At 35.9% G+C, this 26,970-nt stretch overlaps 1 protein-coding gene and 1 long non-coding RNA gene across 13 annotated transcripts in view; one reads left to right on the top strand and one right to left on the bottom strand.

The window, feature by feature from the left end:
• The window catches only part of LOC145720512 (uncharacterized), a 106,748-nt gene extending 98,749 nt beyond the window's left edge, over window positions 1-7,999 (top strand). For 6 of the 8 annotated variants that reach the window (XR_014143505.1, XR_014143506.1, XR_014143500.1 and 3 more), the window contains 2 exons: window positions 1,130-1,211; window positions 7,911-7,999. This is a non-coding gene — a long non-coding RNA (uncharacterized LOC145720512). The remainder of the gene's footprint in view (window positions 1-1,129; window positions 1,212-7,910) is intronic. The other 2 variants (XR_014143498.1, XR_014143504.1) reach the window with 2 other exon arrangements.
• The window catches only part of CCDC141 (coiled-coil domain containing 141), a 205,280-nt gene that overhangs the window by 144,399 nt on the left and 33,911 nt on the right, over window positions 1-26,970 (bottom strand). For all 5 annotated transcript variants that reach the window (XM_081814059.1, XM_081814054.1, XM_081814055.1 and 2 more), the window contains exon 5: window positions 987-1,178. In XM_081814059.1, the coding sequence (XP_081670185.1) occupies window positions 987-1,178 (192 nt within the window). The remainder of the gene's footprint in view (window positions 1-986; window positions 1,179-26,970) is intronic.

Below are 26,970 nucleotides of genomic sequence, written 5' to 3'. Positions count from 1 at the left end.
AAGACCTAAATTTTGAGTTTGGAAATGTCATATTTTTCAAAGCTAGTGCTTTATCATAATGAAGCAGTGCTCTCCCATCAGATGAATGTACTGCCACTTGACAGAGAAGTCAAAAGTGAAATTTCCAGTAACTGTCTTACACCAAATACAACACCTCTTTTAATAATGTTCTTTGAATCTCACATTTTGAAATTGGGAACTGTGAAAACATCTCAGAATTCAAGAAAAGTCACAGGAGGAAATGACCTTCTTAGGTCCAGGGCTTTTCTTTCGTTAAATTTTTAATGAGTTCAAACTATGAATCCAACTATATGCCTTTGGAAAGTACTCTATAAAATGCTATGCTTACAAGTCAATTATTCTATGGAATATTCCTCAATTGCCTTTTCATAAATAGCAGAAGAAATTCTATCCTCCATCTTTAAGTCAACAAGAACACTTTAGACCAACATTTCCTAATAATGTAAAATTAGGGATAATTGTTTGATTTAGTAACTGTATTACCATTTTCTAAAGAAAGTAATAAATCATAGTGACTTATGGATAAGAGTTTCTATTTTTACTTAATATTTTACTTAATTTTAATTAGCTGTACTTAGGGGTTTTTAAAAATATTTTATTTATTTATTGGAGCGAGAGAAAGCACAAGCGGTGGGGAGGGGCAGAGGGAGAAGAAGACTCTCCACTGAGCAGGGAGCCCGACAATGCTGGATTCTATCCCAGGATCCCATGATCAAGACCTGAGCCTAAGGCAGACCCTTAACCGACTCAGCTACCTAGGTGCCCCCTTAGGATTTTTTTTGAAGAGTTACATTTAAAATATTAACAATTTTATGTTTTGGCAATCAAAAATTAAATGTATTGTATATAACTTGGTCATTCTGCCATTTTAAAAACTGATTGTAATGTCTATTTGTAGAAATAAAACATCTTCAGGAGTGCTATCTATTTGCTCTGATGTGAAAGTAGTTTTTTTAAACACAAACCTCCAACGCATTTTCAAAAAATTCAGAGCTCAACCTGAGGAGCTCCCTTCTTCCTTCAAGCATGGAGACAAGGGCTGCCCATGCTTCACCCAAGGTGTTGGCCATGGCATCATAGACCTGACTCTGATCCTTGTTCTCTTCAGCTGTCTTGTCTGCTTCCTGCAAGAGTTCCCATACCTGATCTTCCAAAGCCTAAGTGCAGGAAAGAAAAGAGTGTCATTCAATGTAAGAACCTGGAATCATATTTTAAACATTTGGACATTTTAAATTGCATGTGGTCTAAGAAGGTTTAGAAAGAATTTATAAACAAAAACTACAATGTAGGCAGATAGATCAAGTAGACAGAAGGGAGCAATGGAAATTGCGATAAGCTAGAAAGCATGGCCGGGCTAAAGGCATTCACTTTTAAACACTGTTCAAACACTGTAGGGATTTATCAAAGGTACACATTTACATTCCCAGAGGTCCAGAATTTTATGTTGACCTCACATTTCAAAAAAAAGGAAAATTAATTGGAACACATCTGGAAGAGAGTGATAAAGAAAAAAAAATTATGAGAAATGAACCTAGTAAAACTCACTTTATTCTAAATAATTATTATTGTTAATATGCTTGTGAAGCTTAATATAAATGCCACAAACAAGTTCTTAAAAGAGAATATTCAAAATATAAAAATTAGAATATCTATAACTGGTAATACAGATTTTTTGAACAAAATATGGAAGATAAAGGGGACCATGTGTTTACATAATTGTTTCATTTAGGGATAGGAGGAGGAGCTCACAGATTCTGTTTCATTCTTAAAGTTGGCACCAAAAAATGGGAAAGGCTTTACAAATATAATAGACTAAAAATAATATGAGTAAATTCTAAAATATCAGCAGAAAAGGGGACTAAAATGGGATAATGCAAAAGAAAACAAAAGACATAAAGAGCATATTTATCAGGATACAAAAAAAAAATAAAACATAATGACAGGAATATGATTAAATACCAGTTAACACCAAAAAAGTGGATGCATTAGCTTTCTCAATTAAAAGACAAATATTACCAGGTTAAGCTTTAAAAAAAGTCAACTAATTTATGTTTGCTAGAGACATCCCTAAAGACATAACTTTAGAAAATAAAAAGATGCGCTATACCAGGCAAAGACAAACAAAAGAAAAGAAGGACTAATGACATTAATGGCAGACAAAATAGAAATGTAAACAAAAAAACATTGGGATTTAAAACGGCATTTTATTTTGATAAATGGTTCAATCTACAGTAGATATAAGGTACTCGTGAATCTTTATACTTACATGGCATCAAAATATTTAAAGTAGATATATCTAGTCACAATGCAATAGGTAGAAATAACAAGAAGTCCAGGTAATAAAACAAATCTCTTAGAAATTTTAAGATAACACTTTAAAGAATAATTCTTAGATTAAATGGAGAATAAAAACTACAATTACAGTCTGTTTTGAGAAAAATAAATAATGAGGCTATTATGTTTAATAACTTAAGATATCTAGCTAACTTTAGGCTCATATAAAATTCATAGCATTGAACAACTTTGTTTTTAAAGAAAAAAACTTAATTAAACATTCAAGTGTAAATTATGGAAAAAGAATAAAATAAAATAAGAATTAAGAGATATTAATTAAGTATAAAATTATAAATTAATAAATTAGAGAAAAATATAAGAATTAATTAAAAAGAAGTTGGTTCATTGGAAAGTCAAATGAAATATAAAAATATCTGACAGATGTACATAAAAATAGCAGAGCAGATGGCTCAAATGTTTTATCCCTCTACGAAAACATTGAAAAAGCAAGCAAAAACTGTCTTAATCAACATTATTGGAACTCTGGAAAGTAGTCAAAGGTTTATAGCAACTGGACAAATTTAAAAGAATAGAAGCCAAAGTATGCTTTCATACCTAATGGAATTGAGGTAGAAATCAGTAACAGAAAGTTGGAAAATTCTAGAACATGAGTATGTTAAACAACACACTTCTAAATAATCCCTGAGCCAAATAAAAAGTCTCAAGAAAAATTTAAAAATATTTCTAATTATATAAAAATAAAATACAACTTCTCAAAATTTGTGGGGTGCAGCAAAAGCAGTGCTGAGAACAAAATTTATAGCATTGAATACATATATATGAAAAGAAGAAAGATCTAAAATCAATAGTCTGAGCTTCTGTCCTAGAAAACTTGAGAAAAAAGGAGTAAATTAAATATAAAATAAGCAGGAAAAAAGAAGTAATAAAAATTAGAACAAAAATCAATGAAAGCAATAGAGAAAATCAATGAAATCAAAAGCTGGTTCTAAAATCAATAAAATTGTTAAACTTCTAGCCATGCTAAACAAGAAAAAAGAGAGAAGAAACCAATTACTAACATCAGAAATGAAAGAGGGGTCATAATTACTGATCCTATAAACATTAAAAGGATAACAAAGGAATATTACAACTTTGATAACTTAGATGAAATAGACAAATTCCTTGAAAGACATAATCTACCAAAACTTACACAAGGAGAAACAGATAAATAAATAAATTGAATCGATTATTTGTAACTTTTTAAACAAGAAGGCCCTAGGCCCAATGGTTTCACTGGTGAATTCTACTAAAATGTAAAGAAGTTATAGAGCTAATAAATTCAGCAGGGCTGCAGTACACAAAATTAATACACGGAAGTAAGTTGTGTTTCTTTTATACACCAAAAATAAACAATCTAAAAAGGAAATTAAGAAAACAATTCCATTATAATATCATCCAAAAGAATAAAATATCTAGGAATAAGTTTAACCAAGGAGGTGAAAGACTTGTACACAGAAAACAAAAACAAAATCATCACTAAAAAAAATTAAAGAAGGCCTAAATAAATGAAAAGACATCCCATGTTCATGGATTAGAAGATTTAATGTTATTAAAATGGCAATACTACTCAAAGCTAACTATAGATTCAATGTATCACTATCAAAAATCTAATAGTCTTTTTTTTTTTTTTGCAGAAATCAAAAAGCTAATCCTCAAATTCATATGAAATTGTAAGGGGATCCTTATAGCCAAAACAATCTTGAAATAGGAGAACAAAGTTGAAGGACTCACACTTTCAGACTTCAAAATTTACAACAAAGCGACAGTAAACAAAACAGTGTTGTACTGTCATAAGGATGTACATATAGATAGATCAATGGACTAGGATTGAGAGTTTAGGAATACACCCATACATCTATGGCCAATTGATTTTCAAGAATGGTGCCAATTCAATCAGGTAAAAACAGTTTCTTTAACAAATAGTACTGAAACTACTGGATATTATGGATATCCATAATTATAAGAATGAAATTGGACCCTTAACTTACACCATATAAAAAATTAACTCAAAATGGATCAATGATTTAAATGTAAGAGCTAAAACTATAAAGTTATGAGAAGAAAACAGGGGTAAATCTTCATCATCTTGAATTTAGCAATGCTTTCTTAGATATGACCCTGGAAGCATAAGCAACAACAAAAAATAGAGAAATTGGACTGCTTCAAAATTAAGAACTTTTGAGTATCAAGGACATTATCAAAGAAGTGGAAAGAAAACTTACAGAATGGAAGAAAATATATGAAAATCATTTCTCTAAAATGAAAAATACCTCAACATCATTAATCATTATGAAAATGCAAACCAAAACCACAATGAGATGACATTTCACACCCACTAGGATGACCACAAATGTTTTTCACAAACAGAAAATGGTAAGTGTCAGCAAATGTGTGGAGAAATTGGAACCCTCATACATTCCTGGTGGGAATGTAAAATAGTGCAGTTGCTAGAAAACATGTTGGCAGATAGATGGTGGAGAGGCTTGGGAGGGGAGAATAAGAAGTCACTGCTTAATGGGTATGGGATTTCATTTTAGTGTGACGGAAATATTTCAGAACTAGATAGAGGTGGTGATTGCACAGCATTCTGAATGTACTAAATGGCACTGAATTGTACACTTTAAAATGATTAATTTTATATTCTATGAACTTCACCTCAATAAGAAAAAATTTTAAAAACTAACAGATTTAAAAAGGAACAAGATGACATATAAATAATAAAATTATATAATATTAAGATTAAGGGATATAAATGCATATAGTAAGTTTTGGATTTCTTTTTAGGTATAAAAGAAATGTTTTTGTTAATAAATGTCAAACTGGGATAAAATGGAAAGTTTCCTTAAAAAATATGTTAAGAGGGCTCCTGGGTGGCTCAGTTGGTTAAGCGACTGCCTTCAGCTCAGGTCATGATCCTGGAGTCCCGGGATCGAGTCCCACATCGGGCTCCCTGCTCAGCGGGGAGCCTGCTTCTCCCTCTCCCGCTCCCCCCTCTTGTGCTCTCTCTCTCTCTCACTCTCTCTAATAAATAAATAAAATCTTTAAAAAAAAAAAAAAATATGTTAAGAAAATTATCCTAAGAAAATCTTACCACTATTGCCCTCATCATCACTATCATTACTACCATCACCAAGGAATATATTGAATAATTTCTCAAGAAAGTATGTCCCCAACAGGTACAAATCCCAGAGAGTTTTTGTGCTTTTTCTTTTTTTTTGGTCTTGCTTTATTTTAAGGCAAATCCCAGCTACCTCCAAGAAACAGAGACAGACATTCTACGCTGCTTAATATTCTTTGGACATAAAAAAGAAACATTCTCATTCATTTAAAAATGCTAGTATGATTCTGATGTCAAAACTTAACAAGACAGTACCAAAAATTATAGATCAATTTTACTTATGATTATATTATTCTAAATAAAATATAAGCAGATTAAATCCCACAGTATATTAAAGTATAATAAACACACAATTGTATGCATTTGTTAAAACTCAACAGCAAACAATGAATCATGGAACACTACATCAAAAACTAATGATGTACTGTATGGTGACTGACATAACATAATAATAAAAAAAACTCAACAAGCTATGTACTTAAAAAAGAGTGAATTTTACTGTACATAAATTATACCTCAATAAAACGGACTTAAAAAAAAAGAATACACCATGACCAAGTAGGGTTTAGTCCAAAAGAGCAAGGTTGGCTCAATATTTGTAAATTAAATTAGTAATATAATACTTTAATAAAAATAAGAAAACTCGCACTGAAAAAGTCTTGGGAAAAATACAGCATTCATTTCTAATCAAAATTCAACTTGGGAGAAGAAAAAGAATATATTGTTCCTTAATTAAAAAGAATAGTTATTTGGGGATGCCTGGGTGGCTCAGATGGTTAAGCATCTGCCTTCGGCTCAGATCATGATCCCAGGGTCCTGGGATCGAGTCCTGCATCGGGCTCCCGGCTCAGCGGGGAGCCTGCTCCTCCCTCTGACCCTCTCCCCTCTGATGCTGTTTCTCTCTCTCGCTCACTCTCCAAAAAATAAATAAAATCTTTAAAAAAAAAAAAAAGAATAGTTATTTGATTTCAAGATCAAGTGTCTTCCTCACTGGTAAAAATTTTAATCAGTCAAGAGTACTGTCAAGAATCCATTCCTGCTTATTAAATATTGCTTTGGAATTGTCAGTCCATGTGATTAAGTTAAAAATGTGCAATATGATTGTTTATCTGGCACACCCAAGAAAATCAACTAAATAATTATATAACTAATTCTAAAGTTCAATAAATAGGCTGGTTACAAGATAACTAAGAATCTCTGATATTTGTCAATAATTCAAAAATTAACTTTAATTTTATAGTTTGCATGTAATAAAATGTATCATCTCATACTTCTCAAAGAATTTTGGCAAATGCATACATTTAAGTAACCATCACCATAATAATTCTATTACCCCAGAAAGTTTGCTTATAGCCCTTCCCAATCAACCCTGCCCACTTCACGCCCCAGGGTGCCACTGATATACTTTCTGCCACCTTAGATTAGATTTTCCTTTTCTGGAGTTTCACATAAATGATATCACACAGCATGTAATCTCTCTCATCTGGCTTCTTTCAATCAGCGTAAAGTTTTTGAGATTCATTCATGCTCTTGCATGTATTCTTTTCTTTATGGAGTAGTATTCCACTGAATGAATATACCATAATTTATTTAGTTACCTGTTGACATTTGGATATTTCCAATTTTAAGCTACAATGTACAGACCTATTATGAATGTTTATGTATAAGTACATATATATGTATATGTATGAATATATTTTTTCATTTTGCTAGGTGTTTACTTAGATGTTTTCTACTGAATTTTACTTTCTTATTTATGCCATCTTGTATGTTTTTAATTTTTTATGAGAATGTTATTTTTATTATTGGGGAAAATGTGATGTTATTTTTGCAACTATATAAAATAGAACTATTCTGAAAAAAGCAAACAAAAAAAGCTATGCCATTGTTTTACTGGAAACAGGGGACCTGAGTTATCTCCAGCTAGAATTCTAGAGGAGTTCTTCTCTTCCTTACACTTTCAAATTATACCCCAAGACACATTATACACTTTAATTGTATTCTTGTTCCCAGTTACTTGCTATTTCTCCCTGTAAGAGGATTATATTCTCATGCCTCCTAACATCAGACTTGTTCATGTGATTTGATTAAACTAATGAAATGTGAACAGGAGTTTTGGTGCCACTCCTGAGCAGAACTTTTAAGAACCAACGAGTGAAAAATGAAGGGGGGGAATCAGAGGGGGAGATGAACCATGAGAGACTATGGACTCTGAGAAACAAACTGGGGGTTCTGGAAGGGAGGGGGGTAGGGGGATGGGTTATCCTGGTGATGGGTATTAAAGAGGGCATGTTCTGCATGGAGCACTGGGTGTTATACACAAACAATGAATCATGGAACACTACATCAAAAACTAATGATGTGATGTATGGTGATTAACATAACATAAAAAAAAAAATAGAACCAATGAGTGACTCCACCATTTCTCTTTTCATAGAAGGGAATGCTCCTTCACCCTGGATCTTAAAATAAAGAAGACATGCAAAACTGAACTGTAATTACCATGAAGGCAAGATGTAATATGAGTAAGAAATAAAATCTGTTACTCTGAGCCACTGCTGCTGGGAGGCTGTTTGTACCCTAGCGCTGCCAGATACATTCACAAAGGTAAAATCTTGTATTATACATCCAAGTTTCTCTCATGCTTAATAAAGAAGGAAAATAGAATTCATAATGCAAGAAAAGAAAAAGTCTAGGCCAGAGCCTCACAATGTCATCGTTAACCCAAAGTCTCGGGCAGACTGGGTTGAACATGCCAACGACCTCTTCAGAGACATGCACTGCGATGTATGTTCTGATCTCCTTGGTGTTTAGGCTAAACCAGACAAATGCTTGTCTAAATTTCCAGAAGAATTAGATGAAATGTGCATACATTCTTATCTAGCTATCAGAAAGCACAGTATCTGGGCATTTTCTTCTTATGTGACAAGTTTTAGATTATCTTGAGGGCTGGTTAGTTTTGTATTGTGCATGATTTTCATTTTATATTTTTTTGTCATTAAAAGGGAATAACTTGGCCTTAATTTCTACTTATAATGGGTATTAGCTCAAGAGTATGTAAGGAGAAGAAATAGATTATATTAGGAATTTTAAATTCAAGATACCTCGCTGGACGACAGACTGTATTAAGAACTGAAAGTAGGAAAACTTGATCATTCCAAGGCAGAGATTCAGGGAAGAATAAGAAATGGGCAATGAATTCATTCTAGACCAAACAAGTGAACACAACCTTTTAGTGATATTTCTCAGGTTTGATAGAAAGGTGATAAGATAAATCTGAAAGTTGGCTATCTCTGTATCTAATAGGGTTGTCTTTAGAGGTGTTTTTTTAGCCTTGTTAATTACATATACAATAGTATCTCTTAATACTGTTCTTTTCCCACTGAAGCGATACTTCATAAATCAGTGATGCAGAGGTTTTGGGGACAGTTTGAAGGACTATAATTCTGGCTTCCAATATTTCCTTTGGACTCTCCCATGACCTCCAGTGTGAACCACAAAAATGTTCTATTCACTGCAATCCAAAGGCCAGAACATCCTTGCAGAACCCTCTGGGTTTAATTTGGTACAAGTTGCACTTGGGATTTTCTCCAAAAAAGCCCGTAGACAGTCTGCTTTGAGGACTGGCAGAAAACTATCTGCTCCAAATTCTCTTGGAATTTAGAGCACTCTTGGGGTGCTGGGATCAGAGGCCAGGTACAGCTCAATCCTCCCCAGGGCCTTTCAAACACCATCCAAAATACTGGAGGAGAGGGATCCCGACAGTGAAATAGGCAGGATTTATGGAACAGGGATATTTCTCAGCCAATTCAAGATCTCAAGATAATGATTAGTTGAAGTATATTTCTGATAGATTCCTGAAATGGATCATGATCTGAATCCAAAGCCAAAAATCCACCATCCAGGTGTTTGATGTTTAAAACTTAGGTCTCTGTTTTCTTCAGCCCTAAAGATCTTAGGAAGGTCATGTGATTCTTTTAGTGTTTTCCAACTTTCCATGGTTGCCCATGTACATAACACCCTATTAGCCAGCCTTCCCTTCCGAATCTGGTGCTATCTCAGATGCTGTCAGCACTCAGGAAATACTGTTTATTTTTAATGTAACCCCCCTATGGAGACCACCTCTTTCGTCTCTCTTCTCAAGAAAAGCAGTGCATCAGTTAGGTAGCCTGAAACATAAATCCAAGTAATGGGCTGATGAAGAGGACTAATGAACTGTGCATGCTAATCATAATGATTTCAAGTCTGTAAAGGAGACACAAGAGACCTATGTATGGTCTCATTCATATTTAAAACTCCACCATCTATCATTGGTTCTCAACTAGAATGCCCCAAAGGAGTGTCTGGAAACATGTTGAAGCATTTTTAGTTGTCACAATGTGTTTGTGTGGTGGGGAGTGGTTTGATGAAGTATTTTGCCACCAAATAGAAACCCTACTAAGAAACACTGAATGCCCTGCACATAGTGGGGGCCCAATAAATGTTTGCAGCAGAATATGTGGGAGAGATCTAAGAGGTTTCTTTCACTTTCTCTCTTTTTTTTTTAAGATTTTATTTATTTATTTGACAGAGAGACACAGTGAGAAAGGAACATAAAAGCAGGGGGAGTGGGAGAGGGAGAAGCAGGCTTCCCGCAGAGCAGGGAGCCCGATGCGGGGCTCAATCCCAGGACCCTGGGATCATGACCTGAGCCGAAGGCAGATGCTTAACAACTGAGCCACCCAGGCGCACCTCTTTCACTTTCTCTTGAAAATCATTTCACCTTATTCCTTCTAGTTGGGGCGCCTGGTTGGCTCAGTTGGTTAGGCATCTGCCTTCAGCTCAGGTCATCATCTCAGGGTCCTGGGATCCAGCCCCACGTTGGGCTTCCTGCTCATTGGGGAATCTGCTTCTTCCTTTCCCTCTGCCCGTTCGTGGTTTCTCTTTCGCGTTCTTGCTCTCTCTCTAAGTGTTCTTAGACTGGACCAAAATTAATTTGTCCCCTTATTCCCTAAAATGCCACCCCCTCAGCATTTCCAACAGTGGGAAAACCCCTGACAATACACTGCAGGTCTTCTCCATCTCACTTCTTATTTAGACCTGAAGAGTTCCTATAAAAATGTCATGGGGTTTATTTACTATGCAAGTGAAACCCAGGCAACCCTGAGGATATAATTCTGACACCTGAAGTCAGCCAATGCTGCTCCTACCTTCAACCCATCTCTCTAACTTCCTCTCTCGGTTGCTACTGGCTATAGATGGACTTCTTGTCTAAAGATAGAAATAGCTCTTCCATATTGAATACTATCAAAAACCGTGAGGTAAAAAGATAAATTAGTATCTGAAAACACACCTAAAAGGGGAGAAAACTCATTTTGGCCTGTCTTATTCATCAATGCAGTAGTAATATTGCAATATAAATAATGTTTATATAGTGCTTTATAGTTTAAAGATTTACATATTATCCCTAAGGTACTTATAACATCCTCAGTCAACAGGGCACTGTAGAAAGTAGTTCACTTGAATGGAAAGAGTGCTCTTTATTCTCCATTAAAGCTAAAACCAAACTGTCACTTGTTCAACAACGATACAATAATACTCTCAATGACTCTTATGGTTCAGAGAAGATAATACCTAATGGAACCTGAAGTTATTCAAGAATGTATTCACACATCCATGCTCTCACCCATTCAGCAAGAATTTTCCAAGCATCTCTTAATCAAGTCATACAAACTGTGGTAGCAGATATGAAAGACTGGGGAGGGGACATCCAGTTATGATTGTATTGTTTTCTTTTCTTTGATACTCTAGCTTTTTCTAAATACCCACCCACTTCTCAACTCACCTCTGAGGGGCTTCCATCCCTGCCAACTTACTGAAATATTCTTGTATAGTTCCATGGGGACTTCACATTTGTCAATGCCAACAATCCTCATTTACTTTTTTGTGATTAATACTGTTACCTGCTCCTTAAAATTTTTTTCTTCCATTGGCTACTACTGCACTCAGATTTCCTTCTGTGCTTTGTTTCTCTCTTACAAGTCCACTTTCCCTTCCTAATTTTAAATGTCTAGGTGTTTCAGGAGACCGTGGTCTTTACTCTTTTCTTCTCACCACTCAGCAAGTAGGTATCAGGCCTGAGCTGGGGATATTATAACAAAATATTTGTGTGACTTTTCAAACTATATTTAACTTCTTCCAGAACTTAAATGTGGTCTTGTGGACAGAAGGCAAGTGATCCCAAAGTTTGGATGGACTATCACAATGAGTCATAAGTATTGATTAGATTGTGTCTCCATATAATCCATGGGTGGAAGGTAGAAGAGAAAAAGAATCATTGTTCAATACCTCTTTGCAAGTGAATGCATAAGTTCTTATAACAACAACCACTGTTTATATAATTTATTTCTCCTGATTTTTAAACTCTACTGAAAATCTTCACCTAAATATCCAACAACTACCTCAAACTCAAAACATCTAAAACTGAATGAAAAGGCAACCTACTGAATGGGAGAGAATATTTACAAATGATATATCTGATAAGGGGCTAATATCCAAAATATATAAAGAATTCATACAACTCAACACCAAAAATACAAATAATCCAATTAAAAAATAGGCAGAGGATCTGAATAGACATTTTTCCAAAGAAGACATACAGATGGTCAACAGACACATGAAAAGATGCTCAACAACATCATTCATCAGAGAAATGCAAATCAGTACCACAATAAGGTATCACTTCACACCAGTCAGAATAGCTAGTATCAAGAAGACAAGAAATAATGTGTTGGTGAAGATGCAGAGGAAAGGAACTCTCACGCACTGCTGGTGGGAATGTAAATTGGTGCAGCCACTATGGAAAACAGTATGTAGGTTCCTCAAGAAACTAAAAACAGAAATACTGTATAATCTAGTAATTCTACTTCTGGGTATTTACCTGAGAAAAATGAAAACACAAATTTGAAAAGATATATGCACTCCTATGTTCACTGCAGCATTATTTACAATAGTCAAGATACGGAAGCAACCTAAGTGTCCACCAATAGATGAATAGAAAAAGATGTGGTATATAAACATAATGGAATATTATTCAGCCATAAAAAAGAATGATATTCTGCCATTCACAACAACATGGATGGACTTAGAGGTTATTATGCTAAGTGAAATAAGTAAGAGAAAGACAAGTACCATATGATTTCCTTAGATGTAGAATCTAAAATACAAAACAAATGGGGGCGTCTGGGTGGCTCAGTCTGTTAAGCATCTGCCTTTGGCTCAGGTCATGATCTCAGGGTCCTGGGATCGAGCCCCACGTTGGGCACCCTGCTCAGCGGGGAGCTTGCTTCTCCCTCTCTTCCCCACCTGTGCTCTCTCTTGCTATCTCTGTCACTATCTCTGCTCTCTCTCTCAAATAAGTAAATAAAAATAAATAAAAAATCTTTTTAAAAAGGAGCAAACAAAAGAGAAATAGACTCATAAATACAGAGAACAAACTAGTGGTTGTCAGAGAGGAGGAGGGTGGGGGATGGGCAAAAGAGGTGACAGGAATTAAGAGGTACAAACTTCCAGTTATAAAATGTATAAGCCACAAGGATGCAAAGTACAATAATTTTGTGTAGTGACACATGGTAACTACACTTCTCATGGTGAGCATTTCATAATGTATATAATTGGCAAATCACTATGTTGTACACCTAAAACTAATATACTATTATATGTCAACTATATCTCAATTGAAAAAAAATGAATAATGAATCAATCTTGTCTACATTGTGTCAGCCAGGAGCACTTTAAAAAAAAGAAAATCTAAAACTGATCATGTCATCTTATCCACCAAATCTCCTACTCACCTGGCTTTCAGGAGCAAAAAAAATGAAGACATCTGTTATTTATTCTCTCCCCCACATGTCCTTCAGTTCCAAGATGTGATCAGTTCCAAATAACTATTGAGTCAACCTCTTACATATCAAACCTTCTCCTCCTTCTACTTCTACCCCTCACCTCTGTTTAGTCTCTCATCACTTCTCACCTGAATTTCTACAATAGCCTCTCAACTTGTCCTTCTGTCTCCAGGTTTGCTCTTAGCCAATCCATTCTCTGTCCTGAGGCCACACAGATCTTTCTATATCAGAAATATGATCATGTCACTCAGCAACTCATGAAGTTTTCAGTGGCTTCCAATTGATTTTAAGATAAAATTTCAAGTTTAAGCATAGCGTTTAAGACCTTCAGTGCTTGATTCTCTATTTAATCTTATTTCTGTTCATTCTCTCACACTGCTTTCCAGCTCTCCGAACTTTCTGTGGTTCCCTGATTCTCCCATGTTCTAATCTTCATGTTTCACACTAGAATGCTCTCCCTTCCTGCCTTCACTTTCCCTGCCCACTTCTGTGATTCATCTATGCCTGAGTAATTCTTCATCATCCTTTAATGCAACTGCTCAGGGGTTGACTCTTTCAGCAAGCCTTCCCTCACCCCCAACCTCCGTGGGTCTGGGGTATTTGCCCCTTTATTTATTTATTTATTTTTAAAGATTTTACCTATTTATTTGAAAGAGAGAGTGAGTAGGGGGAGGAGCAGAGGGAGAGGGATAAACAGACTCCACACTGAGCATGGAGCCCGATGTGGGGCTTGATCCCATGACCCTGAGATCATGACCCCAGCCAAAATTAAGAGTTGCTCCTCAACCAACTGAACCACCTAGTGCCCTATATTTGCCCCTTTAAGGGGATTTCCACTGGGGTGCCTTTGTGGCTCAGTCAGTTAAGCATCTAATTCTTAGTATTGGCTCAGGTCATGATCTCAGGGTCATGAGATCAAGCTTTCGCTCAGCCCAGAGTCTGCTTGTCCCTCTCTATTCCCCTCTTCCTTTCTCCCCACTTGTGCTCTCTTTCTCTCTAAAGTAAATAAATAAATGAATAAACAAATAAATAAAAGTGCTTTCTACTAGTATAACAATTATTATACCAAATTATTTATTTTTCCGATTATGAAAATAATGTAATTTCATATTAAAAATGGGGAAAATAGAAAAAATAAAAAAACCCCATAAATTCCTTATGTTTTGATGTCATGATCTCACACTCCAGAGATAACCACCATTAATACTCATATGGCTTTACACACACACACACACACATACATAATTAGAATCATATGGTATAGATCAGGGAGCAGCAAACTGGCCCCCCATCCAAATCCAGGCTGTAATCTGTTTTTGTATGGTCTACAAGCTAAGAATCGTTTCTACATTGTTTTACGTTTACATTTTACATTTACTTTAAGTAGTTTCAAAACAAAATTTCAAAAAATACTATTTCATGATACATGGAAATTATACAAAACTCAAATTTCAGTTTCCATAAATTTTTATTGGGATTCAACCATGTTTATTGGAACAAAACCCATTTGTTTATGGATTGTCCTTGGCTGCTTTCACACTACCATAGCAGAGTTTGAATAGTTGCAACTCACATAGTAATATGACCCACAAAGTTAAAATATTTACTATTTGACCCCTTACCAGAAAGTTTGCTGACCTCTGGTACTGCAGCTGTGCTGTTTTTCAGCTTCACATTATATTATGAATCCTTTCTTTTTCAATATTCTGTAGAAATGTTATTTGTAGTGGCTGTTTAATACCCCAGCAATAAGGCCATAATTTATGAAAGTATTCCCCTCTTATAAATATTAATTCTGGGCTCCATTTTTAACTATTATAAGTAATACTGGGCTGAGCTAATTCCAACAATTCTCATTTCAGTTGACTTCCTGATCCTTTCATATAAATCTTTGTAGTTCTCTCCATAGAACAAATTCTGAAGAGTAGAATGATTAGGTCAAGTATTAACCCACATTTTCAAGGCTCTTGATGCCAACAGCTAAGTTGTTCTCCTGAAAGTTCGTACCAACTGACTAGCATTATCACAATATATTAAAATTGTCTTTTTATGTATCAGACTTCCCCACTAACCCTTAAAGACAGGAACTTTTTACATTCCCAGTGTGTAGCAGAGTGCGAGGTTCACAGGGATTACAAACACAATCGATGTATGAGGAATGAATAGCTAGGCCTGAGTGGTTACTCATTTATCCAGGCCCATTACAGCACAGTAGAGCAGTGTTTCTCAATCTCGAGAATTCGGGAACTCAGAGAACAAGTCTGTAGACTCTCAATTTGAGAAAATACCAGAAAAGTCAACCTGCCCCTCCGTTGGAACCAATGAAATAAAAAACACAAACACAAGTATAAGCTTTGAAATTTGGCAGCTTATATTAAATATTTTAAAATAATTATCAAAAATTTGAAACCAGGGGTACCTGGGTGGCTCAGTCAGTTAAGTGTCTGCCTTTGGCTCAGGTCATGACCCCAGGCTTCTGAGATGGAGTCCCTCATCGGGCTCCCAGCTCAGCGGGAAGTCTGCTTCTCCCTCTCCCTCTCCCACTACCCCTGCTTGTGCTCTCTCATTCACTCTCTCTTTTTCTCTCTCTCAAATAAATAAAATCTTTTAAAATTTTTTTGAAATTATTTTAGGCATTCATGGATCTCTGACACTATGTCTCTAAACAACCAGCGATCTGGGAAGCACAGTTTGACAGTGCGATAGAGGAAGCAGGAGATGAGTAGGGACTGGGGGGTGCCTAACTGTGCCAATGTACAGCAGCAAAGAGAGCAAGGAGGACCAGAGATGTTCTATGCTGAAGAACTGTGTAATCAATACACTTCCAGTGATAAGAAATCACTTCCACATTTCCAGCCTCGTGGTTGCACTTCTTGTGGAAGGTAAGAAAAGGGGAGCCACTTTGGCTGACAAAAATCACAGGGTTGAACAGAAAAGGTTGGAGAAGGAGGTATAAAGTAAGAAGAGATATGTTGGATTGCAAAACACCTGTAAATGGAGAAGCCTCGGGAAACAGAGGCAGAAACAGGAGAATTAACAGAGCCAGGAAGATGCCAGTCATGCCAGAGCTCGATGCAAGAAGATTGAGACCAGGAAGGACAGTTCAATGGATGAGGTGAAGCCCCCAGGAAGCATCACAAACACATCAAAATGATACATCTCACAAACACACAGAGTACTTGATATGTTTCTTGTGGAATCACAATAGCTATGAAGTATGGGTTGCCAAGAAATGTAAGTGAACAGTTGAGCAATTACTCAGATAATTTGATTTATGCAGTAAGCCAATCTGGAAAATGGTATAAAAATCTTTCTTGCTCAGTGCTTGCTTCTGGATTGAATTACCCTGATATTTTTGTCTGTGTATGTTAACATTTCTTGATGAAATTTAAAATTTTTCTTCTCACAAAGAAGAAACAAATTTTGCTTGTGAAAAAGATTTTGAGGTTATGTCTAGTCTTTCCTCTATGTAGATATTTTAACACCAACATGTACATGGAGGTGTTTTGCCAGTGGTGGAGATGAATTTGCCTCAAATGGCTAAATTACAAAACAGTAATAATGTTTCCTTTGTGATGTATGATATACAGTATAACAGTGATTCAGACACAGAATCTGGGGCCCACATTCTGACTACACTTAGCTCTGCACATTTTACAAGTTACTTTTTCTCAAGTCTCAGCCTTACAAAATGGGAATAATAGTGATAGCTACCTTATAAGGTTTTGTGAAGATTAAAGGAAATAATCCATGGAAACTCTTAGCACAGTCCCTGGTATACAGTAAGCATTCAATAAATGTTAGCTATTACTTTAATTATGTTTATGTGTACCTTCTTATTGGGATTGTTTTTATGTATTTAAAACTACTAGATAAACAACATACTGAGGTCCTAGTAGTAATAAAAAAAAATGACCCCATATCCCAAATAGGAAACAATCTGATTTGAAGTGGCTACATGACATGTCAATCACTATAGCCTGGAATAATAATTTCAGGATTGATAAAAGTTCAAAACATAAAATATTTTCATCTGAGTTTAAATAATAGTAATGCACCTCAAAGACACATATATGTTAGAATATATTTTATAAAGAATTGTTTCTTCAGAAAAATTTTCAATCACTCATTTTGTCCTTAAATTTTATACTATTTCCTTATGGTGGAATACTTTTATGTATGCAAACAATTCATTGTATCACACATGCTCGTATCACGCATGAGATGGATAATACAAACATTCACTACTTAAAATGAATGTAGAAATGTAGGAAACTTGACAAAAGCCTATGTTACATGAAGTTCAAGTCTTAGCATTTTGGGTTTCATAGTAAATCCAACTACCTTATCAAATTAACTCCATTAGTTTCTGAAATCCATGTTTAAGTAAGAATAAAATGTTGTATTCTGGAATTTGTAGTTCCTTTGAGCAGAGAACTGTATTGGTGACTAGGAAGACATCAACAAACCCCTTTTTATGCATCTCTGGGGCATCCCTCACTAAAACAAAGTAAACATATGTGAAAGCAAACGTGTTCTGTCTTTACTGCAACCACATTGCCAATTCTGATATCAAATGTATTCTAAATCAATGTTTATAGTCATGTTCTGCCATTTCTACTAATGCTAATAATTGTCCTAACAAACTGGTTTCAAAACTCATCATTCATACTAATGACCAATTTTTAAGAATAATAGCCATTTCCTGATAGGTGAACTGTGTTTAAATATAAGTCTTTGAATCAATAACCATTTGAGTTTACTGTCAGTCTAATTCTAATTTTACAGCCAAGCATTTCTGTTATTAGTTATACCATCTCAGAGGCAGGATGAAGATGCCAACTGAAATTTCTATTTTACAGATGAAATCTGAATGTTGATTTTCTGAAGTTTTCTTGACACCATACCTTGTCCTATCAGGTAATCTAAAATACCTCTGAAGCAAAGAAGAGCATAAAATTTAGTCTTAAGAGCCACAAAATTTCCTTTGGTTTCTTGAGAGTTTTGAAATTACCAAACTTACCAAAATTCAGAGAAGATTTTAGGGTATTCTATTCAAGCCAGGAATAGAACAAAAGCAAGTTAATCCAAAAGTGGGATGTATTTAGAGATTCATACGTGATTTATCTATGGAAAGATAACAACAAAGTCATATTGCAATGAACAACACATTGTATTCTAACAACCTTTGTTACCAGAGGTAACAAATCATAATGCAAGAGGTATGGGATGTGTGCTTACATCCCTACACCTACTTCAATACTGTGTGTGTTTCTTAATATAAACTACCTCTCTGAGGTACTTTGTGTCTTCCTACCTTTCACATGAGGCAGCACCTCATGTCCCTCTCCTCTGTAATCCCGGTGAAGACACACCTCTCTCAGCCACGAGGCAGGCGTAGCTTTGGCATAGGTGTCAACTACCCGGTACCACCATAACCGTAGCTCCAACACGCCCTTGAGGGGCTTGTGCCTGAAAGAATGCCCCATGACCTCCTTCTCTGTCTCCCCTCCATCAATTCCTTGGCCAGAATTCTCCCCAAATTTCCCTGAACAAAGGCCAGCTTGTTCATTTGAGTTTCATTGGCAGGTAATAGTACTTGAGACATCATTCAATAGTAATTTGTTACTGGCATCTTACATGCATGGGGGTGGGAGGAGAGAGAAAAGAAAGTAAACAAACAATGTGAATACTTCTTTGTTCAATGTTATCGGCTTCTAATCACTTTATAAGATGTTAGTACAGGGCAACAAACTCCCTTGAGAGGAAAATGGTGGGGATTTTCATATGCAAGTGTTCAAATAATGGTTCAATAACCACTCTGAGGATATTGTAGGGGAAGTCCATATCCATCTAAGAGATTAACTAGATGATTTCTATGGTCCCACTGAATTCTATGGTTCTGCAGTACAATAATTCATTAATTTGCTCAACATTTATTGAGTCTCTACCACTTCCAAGGTACAAGAAATCTAGACACTTTGTATGTGAAATGTTTAACTTTATTTTCTACTACATTTCACACAAGGATTTAATATTAAATTTGGGGTTGGTGAGAGTCTTATCATATTTAAGACCTGGGTGCCTGGGTGGCTCAGTTGGTTAAGCGACTGCCTTCGGCTCAGGTCATGATCCTGGAGTCCCTGGATCGAGTCCCGCATCAGGCTCCCTGCTCGGCAGGGAGTCTGCTTCTCCCTCTGACCCTCCTCCCTCTCATGCTCTCTGTCTCTCATTCTCTCTGTCTCAAATAAATAAATTAAAAAAATCTTTAAAAAAAATATTTAAGACCTTATTATAATACAGAAATAGAACCATTGTTTATACTATTGAAGAAATACATTTTTTTTTCTCACTTGATAGAGCAAAATCTGTTTTTGCCATTGAATACTGTACTTCTTCCTTTCCTAGACACACAAACACTAATGCGAAAGTTAAGCCACTATAGTGGGCTTTTTGATTCTTTCTTTTTCACCAATAGAATAGACCTTTTCTTCCCTTCAATAGAACCCTTCTTTCTTGTGAAAAATCCATGACATGTGACTTTGGCAAGGGCCAACCCTTCTCCTCAGCCATTAAAAAGGGAAGGCAATGACATAAGGCTAGCCCATAAGAGTTATCTATCCCAGCTGTGGATTGGTTGGTTGGCTCAAGGATCAAAATGTGATTGATCAGGGATGGAAGATGATCCAAGCCTAGAATATCCAACTCCTCCAGAATTTCTGCTGGAGCTTTCTAGAAAGGCTTTTCACCTGAGTTACTAAGTTGGTAGGACATGAGACTGATGTAACTGATTGGCCATCCTACCAGCTATGTATAGACAGCTTGTCCAAAAGATGGAGAGACAGCTTTAACAGCATTACTGTGTTCCTGATTCCGGCCATGCTTGATTCTCCTACTTACACAAATAAACACATTTAGAAATTTAGTTCACATTTTTCATGGCTTCTCCAAAACAAAATTACTTAATGAATATGTGCACCAAATTAAAATCTTAAAATCACTTCTGTTCTTGAATTGAGAGTTAACAAAAGAACTGTACGTGATCAATATCATTATTTAGCTACTTTAAAATGCATGTTACTCTGGGATGTGGATTTTGAACAGATTGAAGTATTAATTCCTGAAGATCAGGTCTGTTCCCAACATCCACTTTTGGACTGCCCATTCACACCTCCCCATATTCACAATGCCTAAATAAGACTTTTCAAGTAGTTGAGAGTTAGAAATGAAAGACTTAAAATTTTTTTTTAACATCTAACAAGAATTTTGGTTTTGACATCTGTAATGAAATGTCAGCTAATGATTATGCAGTGATACTATCTCTGCTTTTGCCAAGTAAGATAACATGTTTCATAACACTTATTTCAAAACATTTGAAATAAACATCATGGGATGACTGTCAAGTTTAGTTTTTAAATGATTTTTCCTATCTCCATTACTTAATGTATGTCTGAATTAACTCTCATTATTATCTCTACCTGTCATCACTTAGATTATCTGTTACAATCACACAGTGGTGATAATTGATTCAGAAGGAGTACCAGGGAATACATTTTTAGTTTAGCCCATAAAATCTCAGTGTGGCAATATTCACAAGGCGACTGATGTCATCTCCTATATTCTGTTATTTTTATGAAAGCAGATATTTTATCAAAATGGCTGAGTCTTTTTTTTTTAAATGGCTGAGTTTTGATTAAAAAAAAAAAGAATTGCTGAAAAGTCCGATTAAATATCTGGGCTTCAGGCTACCTATATCATTTATTTTAATAAATTGATATTTTTAGAATATTTTGGCCAAAGATACACAACCATAGTGCCAGCCATCTCCTTTGCTACCATTAGGGCTAAGCAAAGCTCATTCATTTGTCAGATATTTGTGGAGCCCTTACCTTGTACCTGACTTTGTGATACTTTCCAAGGACACAAAGAGATAAATGACATGGTGACTTGAACAATGAAGGCTTATGCAAAACCATATTCCCCTAGCATTTGGTACAGTTGTCCTGGGCACTGACCAGCCCTTTGCAAAGACCCCTGCTACTGATTCTCCCTGTCTTCTCTCTACAGGTCAGTGATCCCAAACTCCAGGCAGTGAACTGTTTGTACCAGCACCACATGGGGGAGATTTTTAAAATACAGATTCCCAGGTCCCACTTCAGAGGATTCTGACTCAATAGATTTGGAGTTAAAAAACAAAACAAAACAAAAACAAACTGGAAATCTCTGTTTCTTAAAATTTCCTCACCTGATTCTGATGTACAACCATGTTTACGAAGCACATTTCCACATATCCATTCTTCTGGGGATGGAAAATAGGACATCTATTCATGGGTGAGTTATTAAGGCTCTTAAAAGCCCTCCCTTACAGTAGTTTTTCTAACTTTAGACATTTTCTCTATAAAGTTCTGGTAATAGTGCACAAATCAGGCCTCTCCCTGCCTAACACTTGTCAGTGATTATTCATCAACCATAAGGTAAAGAGAAACCTGCTTTCTATGGCATATCTGGCCCTCCTTGATCTGATCATTGCCTACCTGTCCATCCTATCTTTCCCATGACACTTTCCCGAACCCCTTCTTCCTAGCCCATGGTCCAGCCATTAAAAACTATTTACATCTATCCTAATGCTCCACACTGTGTTGGCCCTGGGACCTTAGTATATGTATGCTTTTCCTATCCACCCCTTATATACCTGGAAAATAATCTTATGAAGAATTTCCTGATTTCCTCTTTTTTCCCTGTAACTATATTTTATATGGGTTTCTGCTGAAGTCCCTCCAAACTTACTGGGCTTACTTGTTTAAATGCCCAACATTTGATATCTGAAACTTACTTTTATTTTTTAAAGATTTTTATTCATTTATTTGACAGAGAGAGACACAGCAAGAGAGGGAACACAAGCAGGGGGAGAGGGAGAGGGAGAAGCAGACTCCCTGCTGAGTAGGGAGCCCGATGTGGGGCTTGATCCCAGGGCCCTGGGATCATGACCTGAGCCGAAGGCAGACGCTTAACGACTGAGCCACCCAGGCGCCCCTGAAACTTACTTTTAAATAGTGCTCTCCCTACCCCAAAAAGAAAAGTATATATATATATATATATTTCTCACGATATAGTGAGAAAAAGAAAACAAGTATAGGGCAATGTTAACAATTAGTAAATCTAGGTAAAGGATTTGTAGGTTTGAAATGTTCCAAAAGGCAAAGTTGTGGAAAAAATAGCCCACCTTCATGTATGCTCCCTGAGTACAAGAAGCATGTTGTGTTCATCTTTGTATTGCCCGCATATAATCCAGTACCTTCTTTCATTACCTACTGAATGAATCAGTGAGAGGAATGACACATTAATACCTTTTTAAAAAATATCTACCTTCACACCCATTTTCAGAAATATTACCAATTCTTAAATGTTTGGGGTCTTCTCCAGGTTATCTAGGCTGCTTCTCAGCTTTTCTTATCATGTGTTCAGGAAGCCACTTTCTCAAATCTAGGGTTAGGGTTAGATTTAGGGTAGGCATATTAATATCTCTACCTTTTGATGCATGAATTAACTTTTATCCAGTGGAAAATAGCTTGCATTCTGGCTGAGGTTGGAGGGTGGGGGGTGACATTATGGTGGAGATTCAGGACTAGAATAGGCTGGACTTTACAAGCTGCTGAGACTCTGTGTTTCTAAAGAGTAGAAGGTGACAGAAATGGTAAAGTTTAGGTGAACTGGCTCCCAGGCAAAATTTATGTCAGCCTCCATGTTTCAAGAATTCTCTCTCTCGGGGCACCTGGGTGGCTCAGTTGGTTAAGCGACTGCCTTCGGCTCAGGTCATGATCCTCGAGTCCCTGGATCAAGTCCCACATCGGGCTCCCTGCTCGGCAGGGAGTCTGCTTCTCCTTCTGACCCTCCCCCATCTCATGTGCTCTCTCTCATTCTCTCTCTCTCAAATAAATAAATAAAAATCTATTTAAAAAAAAAAGAATTCTCTCTCTCTCTCTCTTTTTTTTTTAAGTGAGGGATAGTGTAGATTTTGCACATGCATAACAATGCATCTGTTTATTTATTTGGAATTTTAATTTGCACATAGCAGAAATATCTGAAGTTAAAATGATCGAGGTTTCAATGTTATCCAGATACTTCCAGTTTTTTCATAATTACTTGCAACAAAATTAAGTGCCTACCCGTGGCCTGTCAGTCCAACTTTTACCACATCTTACTCTCTTAATTTGTGTGCGAATAGTAGTTGAACTTTGGGGGCGGAAATAACCTCTACTTCTATCTTTTAACCATGTTGGCTGTGCTAAAGAGCCACATCATTCCATTGCAAACTAGAGAAAACCGTCTTATAAAATGAGCTTCGACTCACATCTTAATTTGGGAGAAAGATGAGGTGGGTGGTAATCCCTCCTTTCTATCCCCTGGGAGTAAAATACACTGTGTCCCTACCTCTCAAGCCTTCTCTACGCCGTTCTTTAGACCCTCATTCTCGGTCACCTGCTTTAGAGCATAATAAAGCCCTCCCTTCACCTTGGTGCCATCTTTAAATCTGAAGAAAATGGCAGTTGGGTTACACACAAAAAAATCACAAAGAAAAACTAGACACTGTCAGAGGTGCATACATATATATATGCACTTCAATCTATTTTCAAAGTCTAAAAAAAAAAAAAAAATCAATTTCTTGTCCTTACTTGGAAAAAACCAGATATTTCATATTTAAAAATTCTCAAATTGAAGAATCCTCAGGGCAGTCACCAAATAAAACACAGATTAATTAACAGTAGCAGTAATAACATGTTTTGGTTTTGTTCTGTTTTGTTTTTTTTTAAAAAAGCTAGTTGTTAGAAAAAAATGGAATGCCCAGTTTACAGTGTAAGCAGACTTTGTTGACAATGAGATATGGAGCTTCTAAGATGAGCAATCCATGAAAAATGGCTTGCCTCAGGATTCGGTCAAGGCCAGTTTAGTTTAAGTTTTCCTCTCCCACTTGGTTAGTCATTAAAGTCAGGAAAGTATTTTGGAATTGGATCTGAGAAGAAAGACACTCTGGCAAACATCATAAAACTGGTTATTTAAAGAGATGCTAAAAGACACTACTTTCTCTTTGGGTTCCAAAAGAATAGGGAACCAAGGCTATTCTATGATACTTGAAAAATGCACTCTGTCTTTTTAAGTGTAGCTTTGAAATCACTGGTTTTAAGTACAGCATATTTTGCGGACATTACACCACCTCAACTGCCATGCCGAGCACAAAAAGGATTATGGATTTTCTCTTCAGTGGAGGATTAAATGGTCCCCTGAATAGCAATTTTCTAAAAGAGCAACTATATGTGGCAATATCCTGCATATGTTTTCCTGACACGGCAGAGTCTATCTATAAGATAGACTGTGGAGTACAGGTAGAGTCTCTAATGCTTAGAAATAATATTTTGACCACTAAGCTGAGGAGAATTGGCTTAGGATACTGAAAGCAAAGAATGAAAATTTTGGAAACTTTTGAGAATAGGAGATAGGTATTATTTTGGTCAGTCTCTTGCGGGTAACATCACAGATTTGTTCTGGTGTTTGCTGTTCTTTTTAACTAGAATATTCTACATTTTCACTTCTGCCTATCCAAAACCTGTTGGGCTTCAAGTCCCAATTCCATTGCTGCCTCCTGCATCAAATCCTTCTATTCACCCCAGCCAAAAGCAATTCCTCCTTCGTCTGGACTCCTTTGTCACTTTATTTCTACCTTTCTAATTTGGATGTTACATTTCACTGTATAGTACAATTGTAAGTGGGCAAGTTTTAAATTCTGTAGATTATAAACTAGGTGAGAGTGGGAACTGTTTTATCCATTTTTGCATCTCCTACAGGACTATATTTCTTTTTTAAAAAAATTCTTTAAGATGAAGTCACTGCAAAAGGTAAATAGCAAAGAGAGTAAAATCAGAGCTTTAAAATTCATGTTCTGAGAAGATGGGCCATTACAATTTTTTCAGAGTAATTCCTTAAAAGCAAATTTTAAAAAACAAACATCCGGGTTCCATTAGATTATAAAGTCCCCAAAGTCAGAGCATGCCCCTTCTTCCCTTGGTTTCACACAGCACCACATCAGTGTTAGTTATTATTTGGTGGTTCAAAAATATACCTGTGTCCACTGAGCTGATATTACACAGTTTAATGGTTCTGTTTACTTACTACTACCAGACAAAGGTCTCTCTGGATCCCAATACTTAATTCAAATCCAAATACAACATGTCCCAAATATTTCTATCAATCTTGATGGGTCTCCCTAGGGACTCCAGGAACCAATAAAATATATTTATGGCTGTACTACTGATAAGTGAAGCACCTTCATATTAAAAAAATAATAATAAATGATTCCTATAGCCTTGACTTCACAATTACAGAACGTTAATGATGACAGAGATGCATTCATCCTAAAGACCTATCAACACTAAGGCCTCGCCGCTCTATACTTAAATTACTCAATACCACACATTTCTTTTTCCTGTTTCAGTAATTCTTCTGTCAGTTTGACTACATATATATTTCATAAAGAAAAGCTTTTAGCAGTGTTCAGCTGGCAAATCTACTCATAAACTATTATATCTTTTCTTTCACTTTCTATTCTCTTTACTTCACACCTTGCTTTGTACCAAAGTGAAATGATTATTCTACAGTAGGACATTATACTTTAATAATTAATATTGTAGCACACACCTGAAAGAAGTGCTAAAATAAAAAAAAATAATGACAATACTAAATGCTGATGAGGATGCAGAGAAACTGAATCTGTCAACAGTGCTGGTAGGAATGTAAATGGAACAGCCATTCTGGAAAACACATTGGCACTTCTATATAAAAATAAACATGGAACTACCATAAGACTCAGCAGTTGTATTTACCCCAGAGAACTGAAAACTTATGCCCACAGAGAAGTCCATACATGAATGTACAAATAAAACTTTGTAATAGCCAAAACCTGGAAACAACTAAAATGTGCCTCAGTGGGTGAATGGTTAAACTGGTACATTTATACCATTGAATGCTACTTAGCAATAAAAAAGAAATGAACTATTGATACACACAACTTAGATAGATCTCAAGGGCATTCTGCTGCTGAGTGAAAAAAAAAAGTCAATTTTAAGAACTCAAAACTGTATGCTTCCATTTCTATAAAATTTTTGAATGATGAGCTAGTAATGCAAAACATATCCTTGGTTGCCAGGAGTTAGGGACTGTGTAGAAGAGAAGGATACATATGACTATAAAGGGGTAGCAAAGGGAGATCTTTGTGTTGAAAGAATACTCTCTATGTTGGTTGCAGAGGTGTTCACAGTAATCTCAACATGTAATAAGATGATATATATGCACAATGTACCAATATAAAATTCCTCATTTTGATATTCTACTCTAATTGTATATGTTGTAACCATTGGAGGAAACCAAGTGAAGGGTACTCATGTCCTTTCTGAACTAACTTTGTAACCTCCTGTGAATCTAAAATTATTTCAAAAAATAATTTAAAAATTAAAAATATATAAAAATGAAAAATGAAATAAAATCTTACAAATATGTTAAACTGGATGGAACTCAATAACAAGTATATACTAGGGCTGTCTTGGGCATCTGGGTTTATATCGT

The sequence above is a fragment of the Leptonychotes weddellii genome, chromosome 3 (assembly GCF_054177405.1).
Source record: "Leptonychotes weddellii isolate Sample4059 chromosome 3, ASM5417740v2, whole genome shotgun sequence".
NCBI classification, from domain to species: Eukaryota; Metazoa; Chordata; class Mammalia; order Carnivora; family Phocidae; genus Leptonychotes; species Leptonychotes weddellii.
This window is presented reverse-complemented; position numbering and strand designations above follow the sequence as displayed.